This window comes from Arachis hypogaea, chromosome 14 (genome assembly GCF_003086295.3).
Source record: "Arachis hypogaea cultivar Tifrunner chromosome 14, arahy.Tifrunner.gnm2.J5K5, whole genome shotgun sequence".
Taxonomy (NCBI): Eukaryota; Viridiplantae; Streptophyta; class Magnoliopsida; order Fabales; family Fabaceae; genus Arachis; species Arachis hypogaea.
In genome coordinates this window covers 120676614-120699884 of record NC_092049.1, presented here as the reverse complement: position 1 = coordinate 120699884, position 23271 = coordinate 120676614, and the positions used below count along the sequence as shown (strand labels likewise).

The window sequence follows — 23271 nt, the reverse complement described above, 5'->3', positions numbered from 1 at the left end:
AAATGGACCCATGAAGTCAATGCCCCAAACATAAAAAATTTCACAGAAAAGCATAATCTGTTGAGGCATCTCATCCCTCTTGGATATATTACCAAACCTTTGGCAAGGGGAACAAGATTTACAAAATTCAGCAGCGTCTTTAAAAAGAGTAGGCCACCAGAATCTACAGTCTAGAATTTTTCTAACTGTTCTTTGAGGGCCAAAATGTCCTCCACTCTCATATGAGTGGCAAGCCTCTAAAATGGACTGGAATTCTGATTGAAGCACACACCGTCTAATTACCTGGTCAGCACCACACCTCCATAAATATGGATCATCCCATATATAATATTTGGACTCGCTTTTCAGCTTGTCTCTTTAATGCTTAGTAAAATTTGGAGGAAAAGTGTGGCTGACTAGATAATTACCTACAGGTGCATACCAAGGAACTACTTCAGATACTGCAAGTAAGCTATCAAATGGGAAATTATCATTTATAGGAGTGGAGTCATCCTTAATGTGCTCAAGGCGACTCAAGTGGTCTACCACTAAATTCTGGTTACCACTCCTATCCTTGATTTCTAAATCAAATTCTTGCAGCAGCAGTATCCAACGTATTAGCCTTAGTTTGGACTCCTTTTTAGCTAATAAATATTTTAGAGCTGCATGGTCTGAGTACACTACTATCTTAGTACCAAGTAAATAGGCTCAGAATTTATCCAGAGCAAAAATAATAGCTAGAAGCTCTTTTTCAGTAGTAGTATAATTAGATTGAGCAGCATCTAAGGTCTTAGATGCGTAAGCAATTACAAAAGGATTCTTACCTTCGCGCTGAGCCAGCGCTGCTCCTACTGCATGGTTGGAAGCAGCACACATAATTTCAAATGGCTGGCTCCAATCTGGTCCTCTCACAATTGGAGCTTAAGTCAGAGTGATCTTCAGCTTATCAAATGCCTTCATACAATCCTCACTGAACTCGAACTCAATATCTTTCTGCAGCAATCTGGATAAAGGCAATGCTACCTTACTGAAGTCTTTAATGAATCTCCTGTAAAAACCTGCGTGGCCAAGGAACGAGCGGACTTCCCTCATGGAGGAGGGGTAAGGTAAACTAGAAATAACATCTACCTTTGCTGGGTCCACAGAAATACCAGTATTAGACACAACATGTCCTAGTACAATTCCTTGTTTTACCATAAAGTGGTATTTTTCAAAATTTAATACAAGGTTTGAACTAACACATCTGTCTAACACTCTAGATAAACTATCCAAGCAAAGGCTAAATGAATCTCCATATATGCTAAAATCATCCATAAAAACCTCCATACAGTTCTCAATGAGATCAGAGAAAAGACTCATCATGCACCTTTGGAAAGTAGCTGGTGCATTACACAAGCCAAAAGGCGTTCTTTTATAAGCATAAGTTTCAAAGGGACATGTGAAAGTGGTCTTTTCTTGATCTTCAGGAGCTATATGAATTTGAAAGTAGCCTATATAACCATCTAAAAAGCAGTAATGGGATTTACCTGACAGGCGATCAAGCATCTGATAAATGAATTGTAAGGGGTAATGATCCTTGCGAGTGGCTTGGTTGAGACGCCTATAGTCAATGCAAACTCTCCATGAATTCTGCACTCTAGTTGTCAGGAGCTCTCCATGTTCATTTCTTACTGTTGTGACTCCAGACTTCTTGGGCACCACTTGTACTGGACTGACCCATTCACTGTCTGAGATGGGGTAAATGATATCTGCTAGGGGTGTCCGTGGATCGGATCGGATCGGATATGGCCAAATTTCGATCCGATCCGCACTACAATCATCGGATCGGATCGGATCCAATATCCGCAGTTTTTAAGGTTGAATCCGATCCGCACATTTGCGGATCGGATCGGATCGGATATCGGATATATCCGCAAAACACAAAAATATTTTTAAAAGCTTATTTTTATTAAAAAATATCAATAAAATTTATTTTTTCTATTCTTTTAAATATGTTTACTCTTAAAATAATATTAAACATACTTTTCTTGAATAATAAATTAAAATAATTTAACATATATGATAATTATTAGTTAAAATAAAACATAAAAAGAATATTTTACTTATTTATTTCTTTATTTTTGCGGATACCAACACAAAATCCGCAATCCGATCCGGTTAGTGTGTGGATCCGATCCGACCCGATCCGAAAGCCTTGCGAATCGGATCCATATCCGCAATTTTCGGATCGGATTCGGATAAACACTGCGGATATGCGGATCGGATCCGATCCATGGACACCCCTAATATCTGCTTCAAGTAGTCTGGTTACTTCTTTCTTGACAACTTCTAAGATGGTGGGATTCAATCTTCTTTGAGGCTGACAGACAGGCTTTGTTCCCTCTTCTAAGAATATTCTGTGTTCACAAACTTGAGGACTGATGCCTACTATATCCGCCAAGGTCCATCCAATTGTATTCTTATGTTTTCTCAGCACATTAAGCAGTTGTTCTTCTTGTTGGGAAGTGAGTTCCCTTGCAATGATAACTGGAAACTTCTGCTTATCCTCAAGGTAAGCATACTTGAGGTGTGGAGGGAGGGGCTTTAATTCTGATTTCTGCTCATAGCTAGGTTCTTGATCATTTGGGGCTGGTGATAATGGTAAACGGTCTTCATTGTTTTCAGAAAGTGTCCCCATACTTGGATCTTGCTCCATGTGCTTCTCTTCCATTTCTTCTTGGTGAACTTCAGCTACAGTTTTGTCAATAATGTCACACTGGAAGATAGAACGATCTTCCGGAGGGTGCTTCATAGCTTCATTTAAATTGAATTTCACTGCTCTGCCATCTATCTCAAAGGAGTAAGTTCCTGAGAATGCATCCAGCTTGAACTTTGAAGTCTTCAGGAATGGTCTTCCAAGCAGGATTGATGATGGTCTTCCTGAGTCATTAGGGGGCATTTCCAGGATATAGAAGTCAATAGAAAATGTGAGCCCCTTAATGCTCACTAATATATCTTCAACAATTCCAACTACTATAATAATGCTTTTATCTGCTATCACAAAATGAGCTGCCGACCTTTTTAAGGGAGGGAGACTCAAAGTATCATATATAGACAATGGCATTATGCTAACACACGCTCCTAAATCACACATGCAGTCAGAAAATATTACACCTCCTATGGTACAGTTAACCATACATGGACCTGGATCACTATATTTTTCAGGTATACCTCCCATTAAAGCAGATATAGAACTACCTAAAGGAATAGTTTCTAATTCATTAATTTTATCTTTATGTATACATAAATCTTTTAGAAACTTTGCATATTTAGGTACCTACTGAATAACATCAAAAGGGGAACAGTTACCTCAACTTTTTTGAATATTTCTACCATTTTGGGATCAAGTTCCATCTGCTTTCTGGGCTTCCTTGCAAGTTGTGGGAATGGAATAGGAGGGGTGTTACTTGCAGCTTCTGCATCCTTTGGTATTTCATTCTGTGGTTGAGCCGCTTCTTCTTCAACTATGTTTTGTACGTCCTCTTCCTCTTCAGCATCTTCCACTTCCACTACATCTTCAGCTGGGACGTGTTCTGGTTCCTCTCTTGCAATGTGGTTCCGGACCTCAAAGTGATGGCATTGATGCCACCTTTGGGATTAGGTAGGGATTGAGAAGGAATTTCACTGGAGCTTGAAGGTTGATTGGTGGAATTGGGTGATGAATCTAACTGGGAGACGAGAACTTGTAAAGTAGCAGTCAAACCATTTAAAGTAGAGTTCAACTGTGTCTGCATGTCTTGTTGTCCTTGTGCAAGAGAACGGAGCATCTCGTCGTTTGATGAGGAATTGGAGTAAGTGATCTGAGGAACCTGTTGTTGGTTGTGCTGGGGTCCTTGGGACTGTCTTAGGTGAGGTGCTCTGTAAGGCTGGTTCTAATTCTGTTGTCTGTTATTGTTATTGTTATTCCACCTCTGGTTTCTATTGTTGTCTCTGCCTCCTCTGTTATAGTTGTCCCTCCAGCCATGGTTAGAATTATCTCTCCAGCCTTGACTGGAGTTGTCCTGCCATCCATGGTTGTAGTTGCTACCTTGTTGATTGTATCCTTGATTCGGGCGGTCATAGAAGTTATGAGTGGCTGCCACAGTGTTGTCTTCCTGTTGGAGCTGCAGACATTCATCAGTATAATGACTATAATCAACACAGATTTCGCATACTCTTTGTGGAACCAACTGTTGGCCTTGTTGTGGTGAGGGAGGTTGAGCTTGTTGTGCTTGTTGTTGATTTAACTGCATCTGCTTCAGTAGGTTGGTCATTTCACATATACTCTGGGTAAGAGCAGTAGTTTCAATGCTAGAGAAAACCTCTGCAACAGCTTTTGAGTGGCTACGCCTCTGCCTGTGATTCCTAGTGAACTCAGCTAAGTCGCTGATCAGTTGCCATGCTTCATCTGCGGTCCTGTACTTTTTCAGGAAACCAGTACTAGCACTATCCAATGTAGTCTTATCCTAGGGGTTCATGTCTTGAGTGAAGTAGTTGATCAATACTAGTCTATCAATCATGTGATGGGGGCATGCGTCCAGGAGATTGTTGAAGCGCTCCCAATATTCATAAAGAGTCTCAGATTCGCCCTGAATAATCATTGAAATCTCTTTCCTCAATCTATCAGTAACTTCAGCTGGAAAGTATTTTTCCAAAAATTCTCTTCTAAGCGTATCCCAGTTAGTAACAGTCGCTTCAGGTTGGGTGTAGTACCATTCCCTTGCCTTTTTCTCAAAAGAAAATGGAAAAGTGGTTAACAGAATAGAGGTTTCATCTGCACCATGACGCCTAACAGTAGAACAGGCTGTCTGGAAATCCCTAAGGTGCTTGATAGGCTCTTGAATAGGAAAGCCATGAAATTTGGGTATCAAGTTGATTAGTGCAGTTTTCAGTTCAAAATCTGCAGCCAGATTTGGATGACGCACTTGATACGGTTGCAGGGTAAAATCTGGGGCTCCTGCCTCCTAGAGAGTAATCCTCCTAGGTGCTGCCATGTTACCTGCACGTGAATCAACTGAATCAGTAGTAAAGAAGCTTGTCTCACTCTCAGACAGCGGTTCAGATTCGCCCTCAGATGAGACTGGTGAATCGATAACAATCACTTCACCACCTTCAGAGGCTAACCGACGTCGAGCTCGCCTAATACGTGAAAGAGTTCTCTCAATTTCAGGATCAAAAGCGGCTAAGCTCGGATCAGGTAATGAACGCATCATTCAATGAGAAAGACATATAGCTCATGGTAACAAAATAAAAATAAAATATGCAAATAAAATAAAATATGTACACTAATTAATAATCTAGCACACTATTGCAACTCCCCGGCAACGGCGCCAAAAATTGGTGCGTGGCAAAAGTTAGACCAATTAAGAGAATCTTAATAAGAGAAATGCGTTGCAAGTATAGCCCTTAACCAGCTAAAGTCTGCCTCACCAATTTAAAAAAGGGGGTTGTCACAAATTTTAGAATTAAAAATACTGAGAATATGAGTCCCAGGTCGTCTCCCAACGAGTTGCAGGAAAGAGTGTTAATTTATTAATCAGGAATTTTCAAGAAAGTTTGAGTTGGATAATATGCAATTTAAAATAACTTGTAAATTAAAGCAAGGAACTAAGAATTATTATTAATATTAAAAGGCCTTGACTGGGAGAATAATTAATTGGAAGTTCTATCCTTGTTGGAATCTTCTCAAGCGTAGTGTAAAAAGGCTGTTGTTTTCACTTAGTTAACCCTTACTAAATAAAGAAAAGTTAAGTGATTGAGCTAACTCTTATCTGCAAATCCTAGTCCTCTCATTTGGGAAGGTCTAGCGTTAGTAGATACAGAATTAGCCAACAACGTTCAATTTAACTAAGCACTTGAGCATTCCAACTCAAGTGTCTCCTTTTAATCAACCCCCATGTCAAGTAGAAAATCTACTCCATTGACATGGAATTAATACTCATAAAAATATAAGAAGACATAATAAATTAAATTAAAATATAAAATTAAAATTAATTAAGAGTAAAAGTAACTCTATATATTAATAAATTCAAAATGCAACATACTTAATTGAATAGGGTCAATGATCAACTGAAAGGAGTAAATGAATAAGGAAACAAACTAAAGTAATGTCTTCACGGAGGTAATGACTCTTCAGCATTCAAAATCCAAAGCAAAAGCAAAAACTATCAATGTAAAACTAATCTAGCTTCAGATCTAAAACTAAGAGTAATCCTAATAACAATGTATCTGAATGTATGTGGATGCATGTTGAGTCTCTGCACGTTCCCTAGCTTTAGTATGTGTTTCTAGGCCAAAAAATGGGTCAAAATGCGGCCTGAAATTGCCCCAGCGTATTCTGTTATTTTTGCAGATCGCGCAGGTCACGCGTACGCGTCGTCTACACGTTCGCGTCATTCAGCAATTTTTCTTGTCACGCGTTCGCGTCATCCACGCATTCGCATCATTCGTGCAGATTCCACTCCACGCGTTAGCGTCAGGCACGCATTCGCGTCGCTGCGATTTCTTCATTTTGCGCGCTCGCGTGAGCCATGCGCTCGCGTCAGTGTTCGCTGGCCATCTCCTTAGTTTCTTGTGTTCCTTCCATTTTTGCAAGCTTCCTCTCCATTCTCTAAGCCATTTCTGCCCTATGAAGCCTGAAACACTTAACACACGGATCACGACATCGAATGGGATAAAGGAGAGTTAAAATGTACTAATTAAAGGTTCCTAAGAAGCAAGTTTTCAACCATAAACAATACTAGGAAATAATTATAAAATTCATACAATCTATATGAATAAGTGGGTAAAGACTTGATAAAACCACTCAATTAAACACAATATAAATCATAAAATAATGGTTTATCAATCATTCAAGATCAATCTCATAATCATTATCATTCTCATCGTCAATCTCATAATCGTCATCATTCTCATTATCAATATCATAATTATCATCATTCTCATTATCAATATCATAATCATCATCATTCTCACTTTACATCTTGTTCATTTCTCTCAATTATTACTAACTCAACTCTTTGGGCTTTATCCCTAACTCTTCCATCCTCAATTCCACCAACCCTAGACTCATATCAAAGTTTATAAAGGTTTAGGAGGCCAAAAGAATGGTTAAAAATCATAAAAACACTTTTATTCCAAATTCTGGAAAGTGTGCGTATGCATGCATGTAGGGTACATACGCACAAGCTGAAAATCTGGGTGTCCGCATACGCATGCAAAAGGTCCGCATATGCATACACCGATTTTAGACCATGTCACGTACGCAAGCAGTGTCCGCATACGCAAAGACACTTGGCAGAGGTGAATGTCCGCGTACGCATGTCAAAAGTCGCGTACGCATGCATATCAGAAAATAGAAAATCTGATATGCTGTAGAAATTAATTTTTTAGTCTAATTTTCAAAACCTCATAACTTTTTCCACAAAATCCCTTTTTCAACCATTCTTAAACCGTTGGAAAGATCGTTAACTAAACTTTTATAAAAATCTAATTTTGAAGAATTTCCAACTTCGATGACCGAATTATGGACTGCCAAAGTTAGTCAAAAATCAGTTTTTACCTAAAAACAAAAATCACTAATTTTTCCAAGGTTCACAAGCCAAATTCATTTTTATCTATTAAATTGACCCCAAACCAACAAAATTCACCAATTTACACTCAACCAAATTCAAACCTACCATATCTATACAATTTTCACCCAAAACCATCAAATTTCACACCTCAATTCCTCAATTCTCATTACTCAACAATCATACTAATTATTCACACATTCAATATCTAAAATCCATTCAATCTCATATATCATCATACCATACAAACACCACTTACCTTCCTTACCTCTTTCCAGCCTTCGACCCAAGATTCACGGCCACCGGCCTAATTCATCAATCCAATATATATATATATATATATATATATATATATATATATATATATATATATAAACATACTATCATCATCCAATTCCTCAATTTCACAACACACCAAATATGCAAAATCACACAATACATATTCAAATCATTATTCTCTACAACATGTCATCTATACACATCAATTCCAACTAAACACACAATTCAAACTTAATCCTAGGGGCATTTAACCTAGAAATTCTCATCACACCACACGGTACTTAAATGAAACTTAAACCGTACCTCTTGGAAGTGAAATTTAAGCTCTCACTTGGGAGTCTCCACCAAAACTCAGCTCCAAGCTCCACCAAACACTTTCACAAGCAAGATTCAAGTTCCAAAAGTGTACCCAATACTCTAATACACACATTACATACATACATCAACTTAGGGCTCACAAAATCTCATAAATTACAAGGGTCAGAGGGTTTCTTACCTTAACCCACAAAATTTTTTTATAAAACTCACCAATGACTCATACTAGAGCACTTCTAAACAACCTAAATCACAAGATTTTCTCAAAACCCACAACCAAATTTGAATTTAAAGGGAAAATGAAAAATGGGAAGAAGATAGAAAAATACTCACCATAATACCTAAATAGAATTGAAGAGGGTGAAGAGAGTGATGCGTGGCCATAAATGGCTCGTCAGTTGGAGCACCAGAGAGAAAGTTATGGTAGTTTGAAGTTTCAAGGAGGCTAGGGTTTTCTCTTCTTCCCTCTCCTCTCTATTTTTGGATCTCTCACACAAATGGGAGAGTATGGTGACTGAAAATGTATTTAATGATGTTATATATATGTGGGCTTGGGTCCACTTGGGTTCGGTTCACTCGGTTTAGTCCATTGACACAATTTTAGACCAAAACCTCTAAGATTAGCGTTTTAATGTGCGATTTAATTATTCTTTACCACCTCAACAACAAATATTTAACTTTCTAACATTTCTCACTCATAATTAATTTTTTCAACTGCAGTACTGGACAGATCTCAGCCGGTACTGACAGTCAAATTTTCACTGCGCGTTTTTACACAAAAAACTATGTTTTCCGACTTAGAAAAATTCACCGAGTCCAAATATCATATTTAAATTATCATATTCCTATTGCTAAATTTTCTACCAATATTTGCTCATATTTAATTTATTATTTAATTAATTACAGTTTAATCAAATTTTACACGAACTATTCGGCTCGATACTCTGTAGGATTTGAAGAATCTGATATTGATAAAGATGGGGGTTTAACATTGGAAGGAGGTTACTAGAATTGGATACAGGTTCTTCGCCCCTTTGGCAAGCCGAGGCTTCAAGTTCAAGCTTTTTTGGATTGTAGGCGATGAACAGTCCGTACAAAATTTGAGGCACATGAGAGAATCTTAGCACACCAAATCATGGAGCTATATGTCAAGGTAGTTGATATTGGCGTTGGTAGAGCTAGCCTATCTATATTTGCATCTTGGGGACACCAATTGCTGCATCTCCATTGCATTATGCTACACCAGTTGATCACATGGATGAGGACTCTGAGTCAAATGAGAAATATATTGCTAATATCTAGGCGATCTTTGAGGAGGATGAGTTTGTAACGGAAAATTTGTTGGGACGGATATTTCTCTTACCTGCACAGATTGTTGTGTCTGATCTATCCAGTGTGCTTAGCCATTATTACACTCTGTCTGAGTCATGTCATCCTAATGAAAAACTCTCCTTGCTTCCCTTCGGCTGCTACGGTGGCATGACTCCCAATAGCTCTGCCACCCAATCCCATGTTGGCCGCTGATGGTGCGTCTAGAAATCCTGCAGGCAACCATCGACTAGGTCTCCATCCGTACGCAACCCAAGATGATATACCACATCTTGGAGTGTGATGATACACTCACCTCATAGTAGGTGGAATGTGCGTGTGTGTCTTCGAATGCTATCTCTCTACAAATACGAATACCAAGGTGTTATCGAAACAGAAGTTCCTATCCTTACTGCACACTCAAATCCAACCTCCCTAAGGTACGACAACAGAATATTCGAAAGTGTCATAGTGTGAAAAATCCATCTATGATGAAGCACCCTCAGCTGCAAACATAAGAAATAATTAATGAAAACCAATACTAATGCTACCAATGAACTACACTACGAGTTTTTGGAACAAATAACATAAAATATGAAATAAAATATTATAAAAATATTCTAACTAACGATTTCATTTCTTTTAAAAAAATAAAATACACAAAAAATACTAAAAATACAAAAAAATGTATCCTATCTAACCATTTTGATGTTTTCAAAATAAATAAAATATATTTTTTCAAATAATATTTTATCATGTCACAAAATATCTAATTAATTCAAAACCAGTCTAATAACATAATATAAATTAAATATATAAACTAAATTACAATCAATATTATCTAACCTAAATTAACAAAACCTATCTAATAACAATAATATTGAAATAATCAACTAATCCGGTTATCAATTTTACGGTCGAGCGCTCCGGCAATATATGTGATTGCACTCGACTGATTGATATCCACATCACGTGCACAAACTTGCGTTATCGTCAATGGACTAAAATCCAACGAGAAAAATAAACGACACGGAATTTCTCCCAAAAAAAAAAGTTGAGAAAGTTTTGAAAATATGAAAAATGAACGCATCATGGACAAATATCTCGTTCATATATATATATAGTTACACAAATATATCGTTCTTGTCATAGACAAATTATTTATAAACATATCTCGTCTCTAACATAAATAAAATACATTAAGAAGAATAGCAACGTCAGTGTCTTATTTCGTCTGTAGACTAGATACGTTACTATCATTTTTAATAGATCTCGTTTATACTAATGACGAGATATGTTTATAAAAAATTCATCCATGCTGAGGAGAAGATAAGTCATGTATTGTATAAATATAAATATCCTAACGCGTATCTATAAGTGTATTTATAATATGGGTTTAGCTATATTTTAAAAAAAAATATAAAATTTGACCCAAAAAAAAGTCTTTATTTAAATAAAGGTGCGACTTGATTATCTGCCCCAAGTTGCATCCCACATTCATTCCATGTTTCCTTAGTCCTAAATTTTTCTTGTTGATTTCCTTCGTTAATTAATGATGAAACAAGGTTAATGAAATGTCAAATTTTACTGCTTGGTGGTATCTGTCTACTTTTTGGACAACGTTTTTCCCATAGTGGTGGAATGGAACTAGTCAACGCAACTACTTTGTGCTCCTAAGATTTGACCTGTCCAAATTAAAACTAACCATACTTGAGTGGATGCACAAGCTTTGTTTACACACTTTTCTTTTTTCTTTTTAGTCTCCCAATAATTGTGGAAGGTCTATTGTTAGTTGGAATAATCGTTTTCCCACTCAAACTTCTTCTTCCCTTTTCTAACCTAGCCCAATGCTTTTTTTTTTCTTTTCCCTCTTAATTACCAATATAACCTCTCTCAAACATTTTTATGTATGCACCTTATTATATGTTGGTCAATTCATTTTTAATTATCCTTATATTGATAATTAAAATTACATATATGTTGTTCCTATCCAAGTTTTTCATTTAATATATGATGACTGGAATAAAATAATTACTATATTAAAAACATATTTTTCAAGTAAAAGAAAATTGAATATTTTCTTAACAAGGACTTAAAAATATAGTTTATGATTTTTTTTTTTCAAAAAAATAAGCAAGGAAACATTTTTAGTGAAAAAATGGGAATTATATTAATAGTATTGACCCGAATTTAAGGTAATACAAAAAAAAAAAGTCACCTAATATTTTTCGTTTTAAAATGATCATATTAATAGTGTGAAAAAAAAGAGAGATCTGAATCAATACTTCAATAATTTTTATAGAGGACCAACCAAAAATGTAGTTGTATCTTCACTCTTTTCTTTTTCTTTTACTCTTTTTAATACTTTACGAGCACACTTGATTGTAAATTATTTTAGATTAGCAAAATATTTATTTGTTCGGATATATGGATGATGGGTCTTTTCTAATTAAACATAAAGAAAAATTAGTGGTTTACTTTAAAATAACTATATTACGTTTATACAAAAAACTAGTCAGTAAATTAATCATTATATAAGATATATATTAAAATATAAAATATACATTAAAAATAAGTTAAATGACACATATTTATATATAAATACATAATAAATAATGTTACGTAATTAATAATAATTTGTACTTATATTTACAGAAATTTTGCACACAAAAAAACATATAATTTATATATATATTTATCAGATTTTATACACATAAATTAATATAATTTTTATTCATATTTTTTAAAATTTACGTACATAATTATTTAATGTTTATATTGATTAAATAATAACAAAAAAAAATACTAAAATTACTGACCCAAAAATTTTTCATACATTATACTAACTAAATAATTAATTTTTAATGTGCAAATAACAATTTTTATTTTACAAATACAAGTGATTTATTACATTTATTGCATAAGCTAACATTGAACAGTGATTTTATTCATTAATTTGTGAGTATCATTATGTCATTGTAGAAAGAATAAATGAAGAGTGAAAGAGACAACTAACATGGAAGATGGGAGAAGAGAAATGGAATGAAGGTGGAAATAGGACAAAGAGAAAAAGGGTGTATGTATTATTAATTTAGTATGCTATTTTTAATGCATAAAAACATCTTAGGATTCTTGTTCTGAAGAGACCAAGCGAGTGAGTGTATGTATGTGTGAAGAGAGAAGAGAGAAGAGGCATTCACTTCAAACAAAAGGGGCCACTCTCCATTGTCTCCTAATGCCCATGGACTCTTTCTATATATTCATGCCACCCTCTCCACCATCCCTAATAACCCTACCACCTTTTCATTTTTCATTTTTTTTTATGACTTTCTTCTTTCTTTAATACTATACTTAATCCACTTGTCTCGCCCTTTTTCCCTACATAAAAAAATAAAAAATGCTAGTTGACCAGTATAATTTATTATTTTTATCAATAATTAATTAGTAATAGTTAAAAATATGAGATAAAAATATATTATTAAATTGTTAGATTAAAAAAATTGAACTAATAGTTAAAAATATTAATAAAAAATAATAAATTCTGTTAATTATTAAACTTTTTTTTTTACATTTCAACTTAATCTTACTGTTTATAAGTAATTTTTTGCTGCGAATTTAATTTATATAATATATATAAGATAAGAATTTAATTTTAATGTACTGATAAGGTAAAAAATTTTATATTAAAATTTTAGTTAATTTTACTAATTTGACGTGTACAATATTTTTTTAAATTAATTTGACAATATACAATTGATCATCTTCTAAAATTTTTTATGTTGATAGTATATGAAAATTAAATCCATATAACGATATATTTTTAGTTGGTGTCCACTTATAATAATTAAATTAAAAATTTAATAAGATATTTGTATTAGTAAAATTTTCAAGTTAATGAGTAGCTATTAGTAAAATATTTTTGTTGATGATGTATACGTAATAATATACCGAATTGAATTTATTTGGTATATCTTCTATATATAATCATAATTGTACAAGATATCTCTGGTACGGGTTGAGAGATGGATCGAGAATTTGCGGGTTGAGGCAGATGCCAGATCACTTGATTGGAGCAATGGGGGGAGGTACCTGCAAAGACACTCTGTCAGAATGGATCTAAGAGATATAAGATGTGAGGAATGAATAAATACCTGGAGGGACCTGGGTCCTCTATTTATAGGTGATGGTGAATATCTTATCTTATCTTATTTGGCTAAGATAAGGGAGGCGTTTGAATTATCTTATCTTATCTTATCTTATCTTATTTTGCTAAGATAAGGGAGACATTTGAATTTGAAAGTTGGTTAGGAGCTCTAGTGGGCTGGTTCCGGGCCTTCTGGAAGGGCGAAGCGGGTCAGACCCTGGTAACCAGGTTCGGGGACCGTTCCGGGTGTAGGATCTGTGGGCCGGATCCGTAACAGTTGCCCCCGGAGCGAGAGAGTGAGGGTGCTCGGTCTCATCGCTGGAGGAACCTTTTCCTCGCCGTTGTGGTTTGGCAAGGAGATCGTTGTTTAGTTTTTTCCAATCAAGGTCGAGAATTTTGGGAAGTTTCTAGCTGTTTCATGGTTAGGCGAGGACCGCGTTTTTTGTGCGTCTCATCACATGCCGGGTTTGATGACCGTTCCGAGGAAGGGCCCGGAGATCGGGTCTGGAACAGTTGCCCCTGGAGCATGAGAGCATGCTTACTTGGTCTTAATGCTAAGTTGTTTGGAGAGTCCAATTCTCTGTAGTTCGGGAGACTGTGAGGAGCCTAGAAAGGGCGTGACGTCATCCTGCACTGATTGGCGGGATGTTGGTCAGTCCGGTTTTCACGAGTTGGAAGACCGTCAGCTCATGCTTGTTTTGTGTGGCCTTTTCTAGGCCGTTATTGTGAACTTATTTTAGGTCTCTTGGTGGGCCGATTTCAAGACTTTGTTTATTTAGCTTATTTGGATTTCCGTTATGTTGGCCTCACGGTGATCGATCTCGGGCCGTCATTTTTTGTTGTTTGGATACCCGTTTTATTTTTTGGATATCCGTTTTGTTGGCCTCGGGGTGATCGATTCCCGGGTAGCTGTTTACTTATTTGGATATCCGTTTGGTTAATTAGATATCTGTTTTATTGGCCTCGGGGTGATCGATTTCCGAGTAGCCGTTTACTTATTTGGATATCCGTTTTGTTGTGTTGGATATCCGTTTTATTGGCCTCGGGGTGATCGATTCTCGAGTAGACGTTTACTTATTTGGATATCCGTTTTGTTGTTTGGATATCCGTTTTATTGGCCTCGGGGTGATCGATTCCCGAGTAGCCGTTTACTTATTTGGATATCCGTTTTGTTGTTTGGATATCCGTTTTATTGGCCTTGGGGTGATCGATTTCCGAGTAGCCGTTTACTTATTTGGATATCCGTTTTGTTGTTTGGATATCCGTTTTATTGGCCTCGGGGTGATCGATTCCCGAGTAACCGTTTACTTATTTGGATATCCGTTTTGTTGTTTGGATATCCGTTTTATTGGCCTCGGGGTGATCGATTCCCGAGTAGCCGTTTACTTATTTGGATGAGTATTTGGCCGTTTTACTCTTTTTGCCATTACGACAATATGGGACGAAGCAGGACAAGTGCATTTTTAAATGAAATTTTATTAAGTTTGGGTCTCGTTAAAACCCTCCGTTTGGGGGGGGGGGAGGGAAAGAGTACCCTAAAATAATACAAGGAGAATAAAATAAAATAATATAAGTGAAAGACATAGTTTTAAGGGAGGGAGTGTTCCTACGTGTAATATCGCCGTAAGTTGGTGGCATTTCAAGTTCTCGGGATCTCGGTTCCGTCGAGTTTTTTGAGCTTGTAGGCTCCTTTCTCGATTATTCCTTTGACTAGGTCGGGCTTTTTCAGGACTTGCCTGACCGCTTGGTTGGTTCAGACCGTAATGGGGTAGGCCTGGAAATATTGTCCGAGACGACGGGATGCCGTGAGGAGTGAAAATGTGAGTTTCTCGAGGCGTGAGTAGCGCGATTCTGTGTCTTGTAAGACTTTGCTTATGAAGTAGATGGGTCGCTGGGCCTTATTATCGTCTTCTCGGATAAGCGCTGCTGCGAGTGCTTCCTCTGTTATAGATAGGTAAAGGTAGAGGACCTCTCCTGTTTGGGGTTTAGCGAGAACCGGGGGTTTTGCTAGGACTTCTTGAAATGTTGGAATGCCTCTTCACATTCCGCTTCCCATTTGAAGGGGGTTCCTTTCTTCATAAGTTTGAAGAAAGGGTTCGCCTTTTGGGCCAACGCGTCGAGAAAATGAGATAGTGCGGTTAGTTGGCCGGTAAGTTTCTGGATGTCTTTGAGATTTTTAGTGCTTGCCATTTTGAGGATGGCTCTACATTTTTCGGGGTTAGCTTCTACCCCGCGTTGCGTGATCATGAAACCGAGAAACTTTCCTGCTTCCATCTCGAATGTGCATTTTGTCGGGTTGAGGCGCATTTGATGTCTTCTTAGGGTGTTCATTATAAGCTCAGGGTCGCTGATGAGTTGCCCGCCGGATTCGGTCCTGGCGAGCATGTCATCTATGTAGACTTCCAGCTTGGTCCCAGACAGGTTTTGGAAAATCTTGTTGACGAGCCTTTGGTAAGTGGCTCCGGTGTTTTTTAGGCCGAAGGGCATGACTGTGTAGCAGTACGTGCCGTCGAGAGTGATGAAGGCCATCTTCTCGTCGTCGGGTCGGTGCATGGGTATCTGATTGTATCCGGAATACGCGTCCATGAAACTGAGGTACTAGTGGCCGGATGCGGCGTCTACCAGCCCGTCAATATTCGGTAGAGGGAAGGCATCTTTTGGACTGGCTTTATTCAGGTCCGTGTGGTCGACGCACATCCACCACTTCCCATTAGCCTTTTTTGACTAGCACAACGTTAGCCAGCCAGGTTGTGTAGGGCAGTTCCCTGATAAAGCTTGCTTCGAGGAGAGCTTTAACCTGTTTTTTTTACTTCGCCTGCTCGGTCGGGAGACATTTTTCGTCTCCTCTGTGCCACAGGTTTAGCCTTGGGGTCTACGGCTAGTCGGTGAGACATTAGATCGGGATCTATTCCCGGCATATCGGCAGGTGTGAATGCAAACAAGTCTCTGCTTTGTCTTAGGAGGCGTGAGAGATCCTCTTTAAGGTCGTATTGGAAGTTCTTGTTGATGAAAGTATATTCTTCTTTGGTTTGCCCTATTTGCAATTTTCTCCATGTCCCCTTCTGGTTCCGGCCTAGGTTGCCCGTCTTGTCGGGCATCCAGGTCGGCTAAGAATATGCCGGCCGCGTTGCGAGATTTCTTTCGCAGGGCTAAGCTAGCATTGTCGCATTCTACTGCGATCTCCCGGTCTCCGTGAATAGTTCCGATGGAGCCATCCTCTGCTGTGAACTTCATGAGAAGGTATTTGGTGAAGATGACGGCGGAGAAGTCGTTAATTGTTTTTCTTCCGAGGATGACGTTGTAGGCGGTGGAGTCTTTGAGGACCACGAACTCAGATAGGATTGTCTTCCTTTGGTTTCCCGTTCCTATCGTGAGGGGAACGACGATGGAACCGTCTGGTTTGAGAAAGTTGTCTCCGAGTCTCGTGACTCCATTGCGGTGTGTCTGTAAATTGTCGTTGCAGAGTCCGAGTTTGTCGAAGGCTCCTCTGAAGTGGATGTTAGAGTCTGCTCCTGTATCCACCAGTATTCTTCTTACTAGCCCGGTTCCAATCTTTGCCGAGATGACGAAGGGGGCGTCTTCTGTCGAGGTACCGTGCTGGCAATCCTCGGGGGAGAATGTTATCGCTCTATTGGCGGTGGCGGTTGGAGTTTGGTCTCTGACTTCCAGGATCTTGAGATCCTTCTTCAATGCTGATTTTGATTTTCCTGGGGTGTCTTTCCCTGTGATGACATTCATGATAATGGTCGGATCTGTTTCAGGGCTTTCCCTAGAGGCTTGTCTCTGTGTCCTCGGGTTACGTTCTTCTTTTTCTGGTGATCTGTCTTTTTCCGCACGTCTTGGTTCCCTGATGACGTCTCCGAGTTTGCCGTCTCGTATGGCTTGCTCGAGGGCGTCTTTTAGGTCGAAACAATCTTGTGTCCTATGTCCACATCCTCGGTGGTAGTCGCAGTACAGGGTCTTGTTGCCGCCCGTTCTTTCCTTGAGTTGTCGGGCCCTCGGGAGAATACCTCGATCGGCTATTTGGTGGTATATCTCGGTGATCGGGGCCGTCAGAGGTGTGTAGTTAGAGAATTTTCTGATTCTGGGGGGTTGGTTTACGTTTGCTAGTTTGGGATGTTCTTTATGGTTTTCTCTTGGTAGGGGGTTATGTCGAGGTGCCGTGCTGCCGTGTCGTGTGCTGCCGTGCTGCCGTTTATTGGCGGCTACGACTTGGCTTACTTCCTTGTCGTTTATGTACTCCTTTGCGACGCTATGGATCTCCTGCATGGTCCACACTGGTCTGGTAGTTAGGTGTTTCCGAAAGTCTTCATTCATGAGCCCGTTAGTTAGGCAAAGGCTTGCGACTGAGTCCGTGAGTCCGTCGACCGGTAAACATTCATCGTTGAAGCCGATCGAGGTATTTTCTCGTGGACTCGTCTTGTCTCTAGGTGACTCCCAATAAGCTGATGGGGTATTTAGCTTTGGTGATTCTGGTGGTGAATTGGGCCATGAACTTCCGTGAGCTATCGTGGAAGCCAGTTATGGATCCGTTGAGGAGGGCGTTGAACCATTTAATCGCTGGCCCGACTAGGGTTACCGGGAAGGTCCTACCTCGGACCGCGTCAGCGGTCTCTTCCAGGTTCATCCTGGCCTTGAAGGCCGTTAGGTGCTCCTGGGGGGTCCTTGGTTCTGTCGTACTTGATATCCGTATGTTTTTTGAGGCCTTTAGGGAGTTTTTCTTTCAGAATTCTTTCAGTGAAGAGAGTGGCTCCCATTATCACGTGGTCACTTCTTGTGCGTTTGGCCTCTCGATGTCGTCGGTCGTCGTCCGTGTCATGTTGATGAGCCGGGTTGCGTGAGACGCTACAATCATACCTTTTTCCGTGTCGTTGTTCAGGCATCATGTCGTGTCCGTGGTCACGGGAGATGCTGCGATTGTATCTCTTGGCATGTCGCCATTCTGGCGATCCGCCGTGCCTGGTTTCATGGTGAGATCTTGATCTGGAGGTTGCGTGACTTCCGTTTTCGGCGTTGTGCTTTTCTTTGGGTATAACTCGGCCTTTGAGGTCTTGCACCCTAAGGTACAGCTCTTGGATTATCTGGACCGCCTTCTCTCCTAGGCCGTCGGGTGGCCGGGCTTCAGTGGGAGGACGGTTGTCCTCTCTTGGTTGTTGCTGGGTTGGGGTTGGTTGGCGATGTGCGCGCTTATTATCCTCTCGTAGGTGGGAGGAGTGTTATCTTGGAGTTCGGGAGTTGGGGTGTTGGGTGGAGGATTGCTCCTCGAGGTTCTCCATCATGCCGCCACGATTTGGCTGTCTCCCGCATCTGTGCAAGAACCTTGAGAACTTTCTTGATCTCTTGGCTCCTGAGAGGTCTGAGCTTGGCCACGGTGGTAGCGTTTAAGGAGGTCATTCATGATGAGCTTCCTTATGAATTTTTAGTAAGGTTCGAAGGGATCATGGCGATAGAGTTGTCATAGGTGAGGCGGCGGATGGTAGAGATTTGGAACCTGGTGTTGAAGGAGGTGACCTCGTGGGTTTGGAGGAAGCGCTTGAAAAGTTCAAAAGAAGAAGCAACCACGGTGGGCATGGAGCCGAAATAGAGGGAGAAGATGGGGCCATGGCACTTGGAGAGACGGATGAGGGAATGGTGAATGAGAGGGTCCAAGAGGTAGAGGTGTCCCACTAAAGGGAGGCGAGACTTTGGGCTCGGAGGACTTGGAATTTCACCATTGGAGTAGGGCGAAGGTGCATAAAGAGTGTTATCACTAAGAAGATGATTGCAAGTCGAAGAAACATTGTTCCTTTGGGATTTCTCCATTGGAGTAGGGCGAAAGTGTGTTATCACTGCAAAGGTGATGCAAGTTAAGAAAACATTATTCCTTTGGGATTTCGCCGTTGGAGTAGGGCGAAGGTGTGTTATCACTGCAAATGTGATGCAAGTTAAGGAAACATTATTCCTTTGGGATTTCGTCGTTGGAGTAGGCTGAAGGTGTGTTATCACTGCAAAGGTGATGCAAGTTAAGGAAACATTATTCCTTTTTGCTCTCAGTTACACGCAAGAAATCTGAGTTTGATGCCGGATGTACAAGATGTCTCTGGTACGGGTTGAGAGATGGATCGAGAACTTGCGGGTTGAGGCAGATGCCGGATCACTTGACTGGAGCAATGGGGGGAGGTACCTGCAAAGACACTTCGACGCTCAAGTCAGAATGGATCTAAGATGTATAAGGTGTGAGGAATGAATAAATACCTGGAGGGACCTGGGTCCTCTATTTATAGGTGATGGTGAATATCTTATCTTATCTTATTTGGCTAAGATAAGGGAGACGTTTGAATTATCTTATGTTATCTTATTTTGCTAAGATAAGGGAGACATTTGAATTTGAAAGTTGGTTAGGAGCTCTAGTGGGCTGGTTCCGGGCCTTCTGGAAGGGCGAAGTGGGTCAGACCCTGGTAACCGGGTTCGGGGACCGTTCCGGGTGTAGGATCTGTGGGCCGGATCCGTAACAGTTGCCTCCGGAGCGAGAGAGTGAGGGTGCTCGGTCTCATCGCTGGAGGAACCTTTTCCTCGCCGTTGTGGTTTGGCAATGAAATCGTTGTTTAGTTTTTTCCGATAAAGGTCGAGAATTTTGGGAAGTTTCTAGCCGTTTCATGGTTAGGCGAGGACCGCGTTTTTTGTGCGTCTCATCACATGCCGGGTTTGATGACTGTTCCGAGAAAGGGCCCAGAGATCGGGTCTGGAACAATAATGTATATAAATTAAATTTTTAATTAATTAATATTTGACTATTGACTATATAGGAAAAAATTTATTACGTAATATTTAATAATATCATAAAAACAATAATCACAGTTGTTAATATTTATAGTGGATATATAATTTATTTTAATCGGATATTCTCTTACATATTTAATTTCTTGCATGATGAGTTGCTACTATATATGGAAACTAATTCTATGAAAAAAATTGTTGATTTAATTCAGAGAGATAAGACTTGTAACTTTATTGAATTATTTTAAGGTTTTGAGTTCGAATAAGGATTAATTTATCCAGATTTATTTATATATATAATGGGCACAAATGTTAATCTTTTAAATAAAAGTAAACCGATATATTAATTTATTTCATTTACTAGCATTTTAACAAATAAAACTTTTAATGCGTTTTACTTTGTGGGAAATAATAATTCTGCTGATTTTGATAGATTATTAACATAGGTCCAAGATGGCTTTATTATGTTCTTTGATTAATTTAATTTTATTTTAATGTTAGGTGTCTTAGACAAGTTTATCCTTATCATCATATACAACATCCAAAAAAGGAAATTAAACTAAAGATTGGAATAAAAAAAAAACAATTTTGTTAGGTGAATAATAAGAGATCGAAGAATTAACATAAATAACGAATCGCATTTTAAGTTTTTACTAATTATCTAAAATAAGAATTATATCTAATTAATTTAAAATTTAATTTTTAAAATTAAAATTACTTTTTTTAACCTATTATTTATATTATTAAAAAATATTTCTATTAAAAAAAAGATGATTGTATCAAATGAGGGGATATACCTATAGCTATAGAGATAATTCATAATTTCATATTCACAACTTCCTTTCTAATAAATAATCTATTAAAAAAATGTTATGAAGATATGCAAAAGTTATTTATACTATGAGATCTTCGAAGAAGGAGTTAAAAAAAATGAAAAAAGAAAAGCTACTTCACTTTGCTAAACCTAAAATGAAAGAATAAAACACAGTACAGGATACAGACTGTTCTCGAAAAACTATAAAATATATTTGAAATCTGTCCAAAACATGAGACAAATAAAATATTTGCACAATCTACTGAGAAGCATATATCAACCAAAGAATAAATTAAAAAAGAACAATGGTGATTAGAAAAGGAGTTAATTATTAATTATTAACAACTAATAAGTATAAGAAAAAAAGTTTAAATTATTCTCATTATTCTCTTTTCTTGTAAATATTAGTTTTGTTTTCTATTCGTGAGATAAACATTTCCTTAAAATTTGATATTATAAAGTAAAAGATGTCAAAATGAGAAATGAATTAATTGAAAAACTGTTAATCACTATAAAATGAAATGAGTTCACCTAGTATATTTTTCTTAATAAAAATAGAACTATTTAACTTTGCAAGTCAACATAAATAATCACTATTTCTATCTATTAAAAAAACGGTGCCTAATATAAGCAAATTTGACCTTTTAAAAGAACGAAGAATAATGCTAATAAAATAATAATTCAAACTTTATTATAGAGAGGCAAAATTTGTTTAAAAAATATACATAATTCATATGTTCTTATGTTAGTTTTATATGCAATTTAAATAGACTAATTTTATATAGAAATATTTCTTCAAAGAAAAAAAAATGTACTGTCTCCAGCATGGCCAGGTCCCAAGGGCAAATTAAAGGAGGAGCATGCATCAAAGCAAGAGTGGTTCCAATTGTTTGGTAGGTTCATTCGAATAATAATGCATATTGCAATATACAAATTAAAGTCAATAATTTAATTAATAAATACTTGATATTTGTTATTATAATTACCTATTGAAAAATTAGCAACCTTGATGGATGAATATAATGAAATTGCTCCACAAAAAAGCCGCACAAAAAATATATATTAAAATCACAATATAAGATGGCTCATTCAAAAAACCAACATAAACCGACCGGAATTCAATCATCATATTATTCAACCGAAGACCAAGGATAGTACAACAATATTGAAAAAAAAAAACATTATTCTCATGGTCTATGATAAAAATATCATATAACATACTTTGGTTTCTCATTGCGAATTTGCGATATTATTTAACTTTTCATTGGTACATATAAGAGAGGTCAATATACATGATATTTTAGAACATATTTAATACGTATTTTAAAAATATTTTAATAGTATATATAGAAATGATGAGTATCTAGCTAGCCATAATTATTTTAGGATATGCATTAAATAATGTATTAAAAAAAATCTTATTATGTATATACCAAAAAAAAAAAAAAAAACAACCACCAATCAATCATTGTATATATATGTAATATCTCATAAATTTTTTACTATACTATTATAAAAAATTTGATTATTGATTTATTACATATTTGATTATTTTATTATATTAAATTAATTATTCTGGTAGTTCAATATTTAATTAAAAAAATACATGAACTAATATATAAATTATAAATAAATATATAATGATTTTTTTTTTGTATAGACATAATAATTTTGTTTAAAAAATATGTAAGTATTTGTGAAATTAGAGGTAGGTGATTGGTTGAATGTCAAAACGACGTAGTTGTGAACAGGGTGGAGGTAGCTTTGTGAGAGTGTATATATGGTCCAGCTAAGACCCCGTTGGCAAACATCATTATCCTTCAACATTCATTTCATTCACATTCTCATTTCTATTTTCTTTTCAAATCTAATTAATTAACATTGTGTAGTTATGATTTTATTAAAATTTCTTTTATTTTTATATGAAAGACGAATTCTATTATTCTAGCTAGGGCCATGTTATATTTTTGGTTACGTAGAAGTAGAAGAACAACAAAAAGAAACAATATTATTAATTAGGGAAGCATTGAGATTAATTTGATTCGTTGCATGCCAAACACGCGTATCCACCTGACACCTGTTGTTGG

At 37.4% G+C, this 23271-nt stretch overlaps 1 protein-coding gene across 1 annotated transcript; it reads right to left on the bottom strand.

Moving 5' to 3' along the window:
* Positions 1-16593: 16593 nt before the first annotated feature.
* On the bottom strand, positions 16594-17931 carry LOC112743045 (uncharacterized). Its single transcript, XM_025792274.1, has one exon. The coding sequence runs from the start codon at positions 17929-17931 to the stop codon at positions 16594-16596; it is 1338 nt and encodes a 445-aa protein (XP_025648059.1).
* Positions 17932-23271: the final 5340 nt, after the last annotated feature.

Bases quoted from the DNA above. Each gene is read 5' to 3' on its own strand.
- LOC112743045 (XM_025792274.1), bottom strand. From the start codon at position 17,931: ATGAATGAAGACTTTCGGAAACACCTAACTACCAGACCAGTGTGGACC.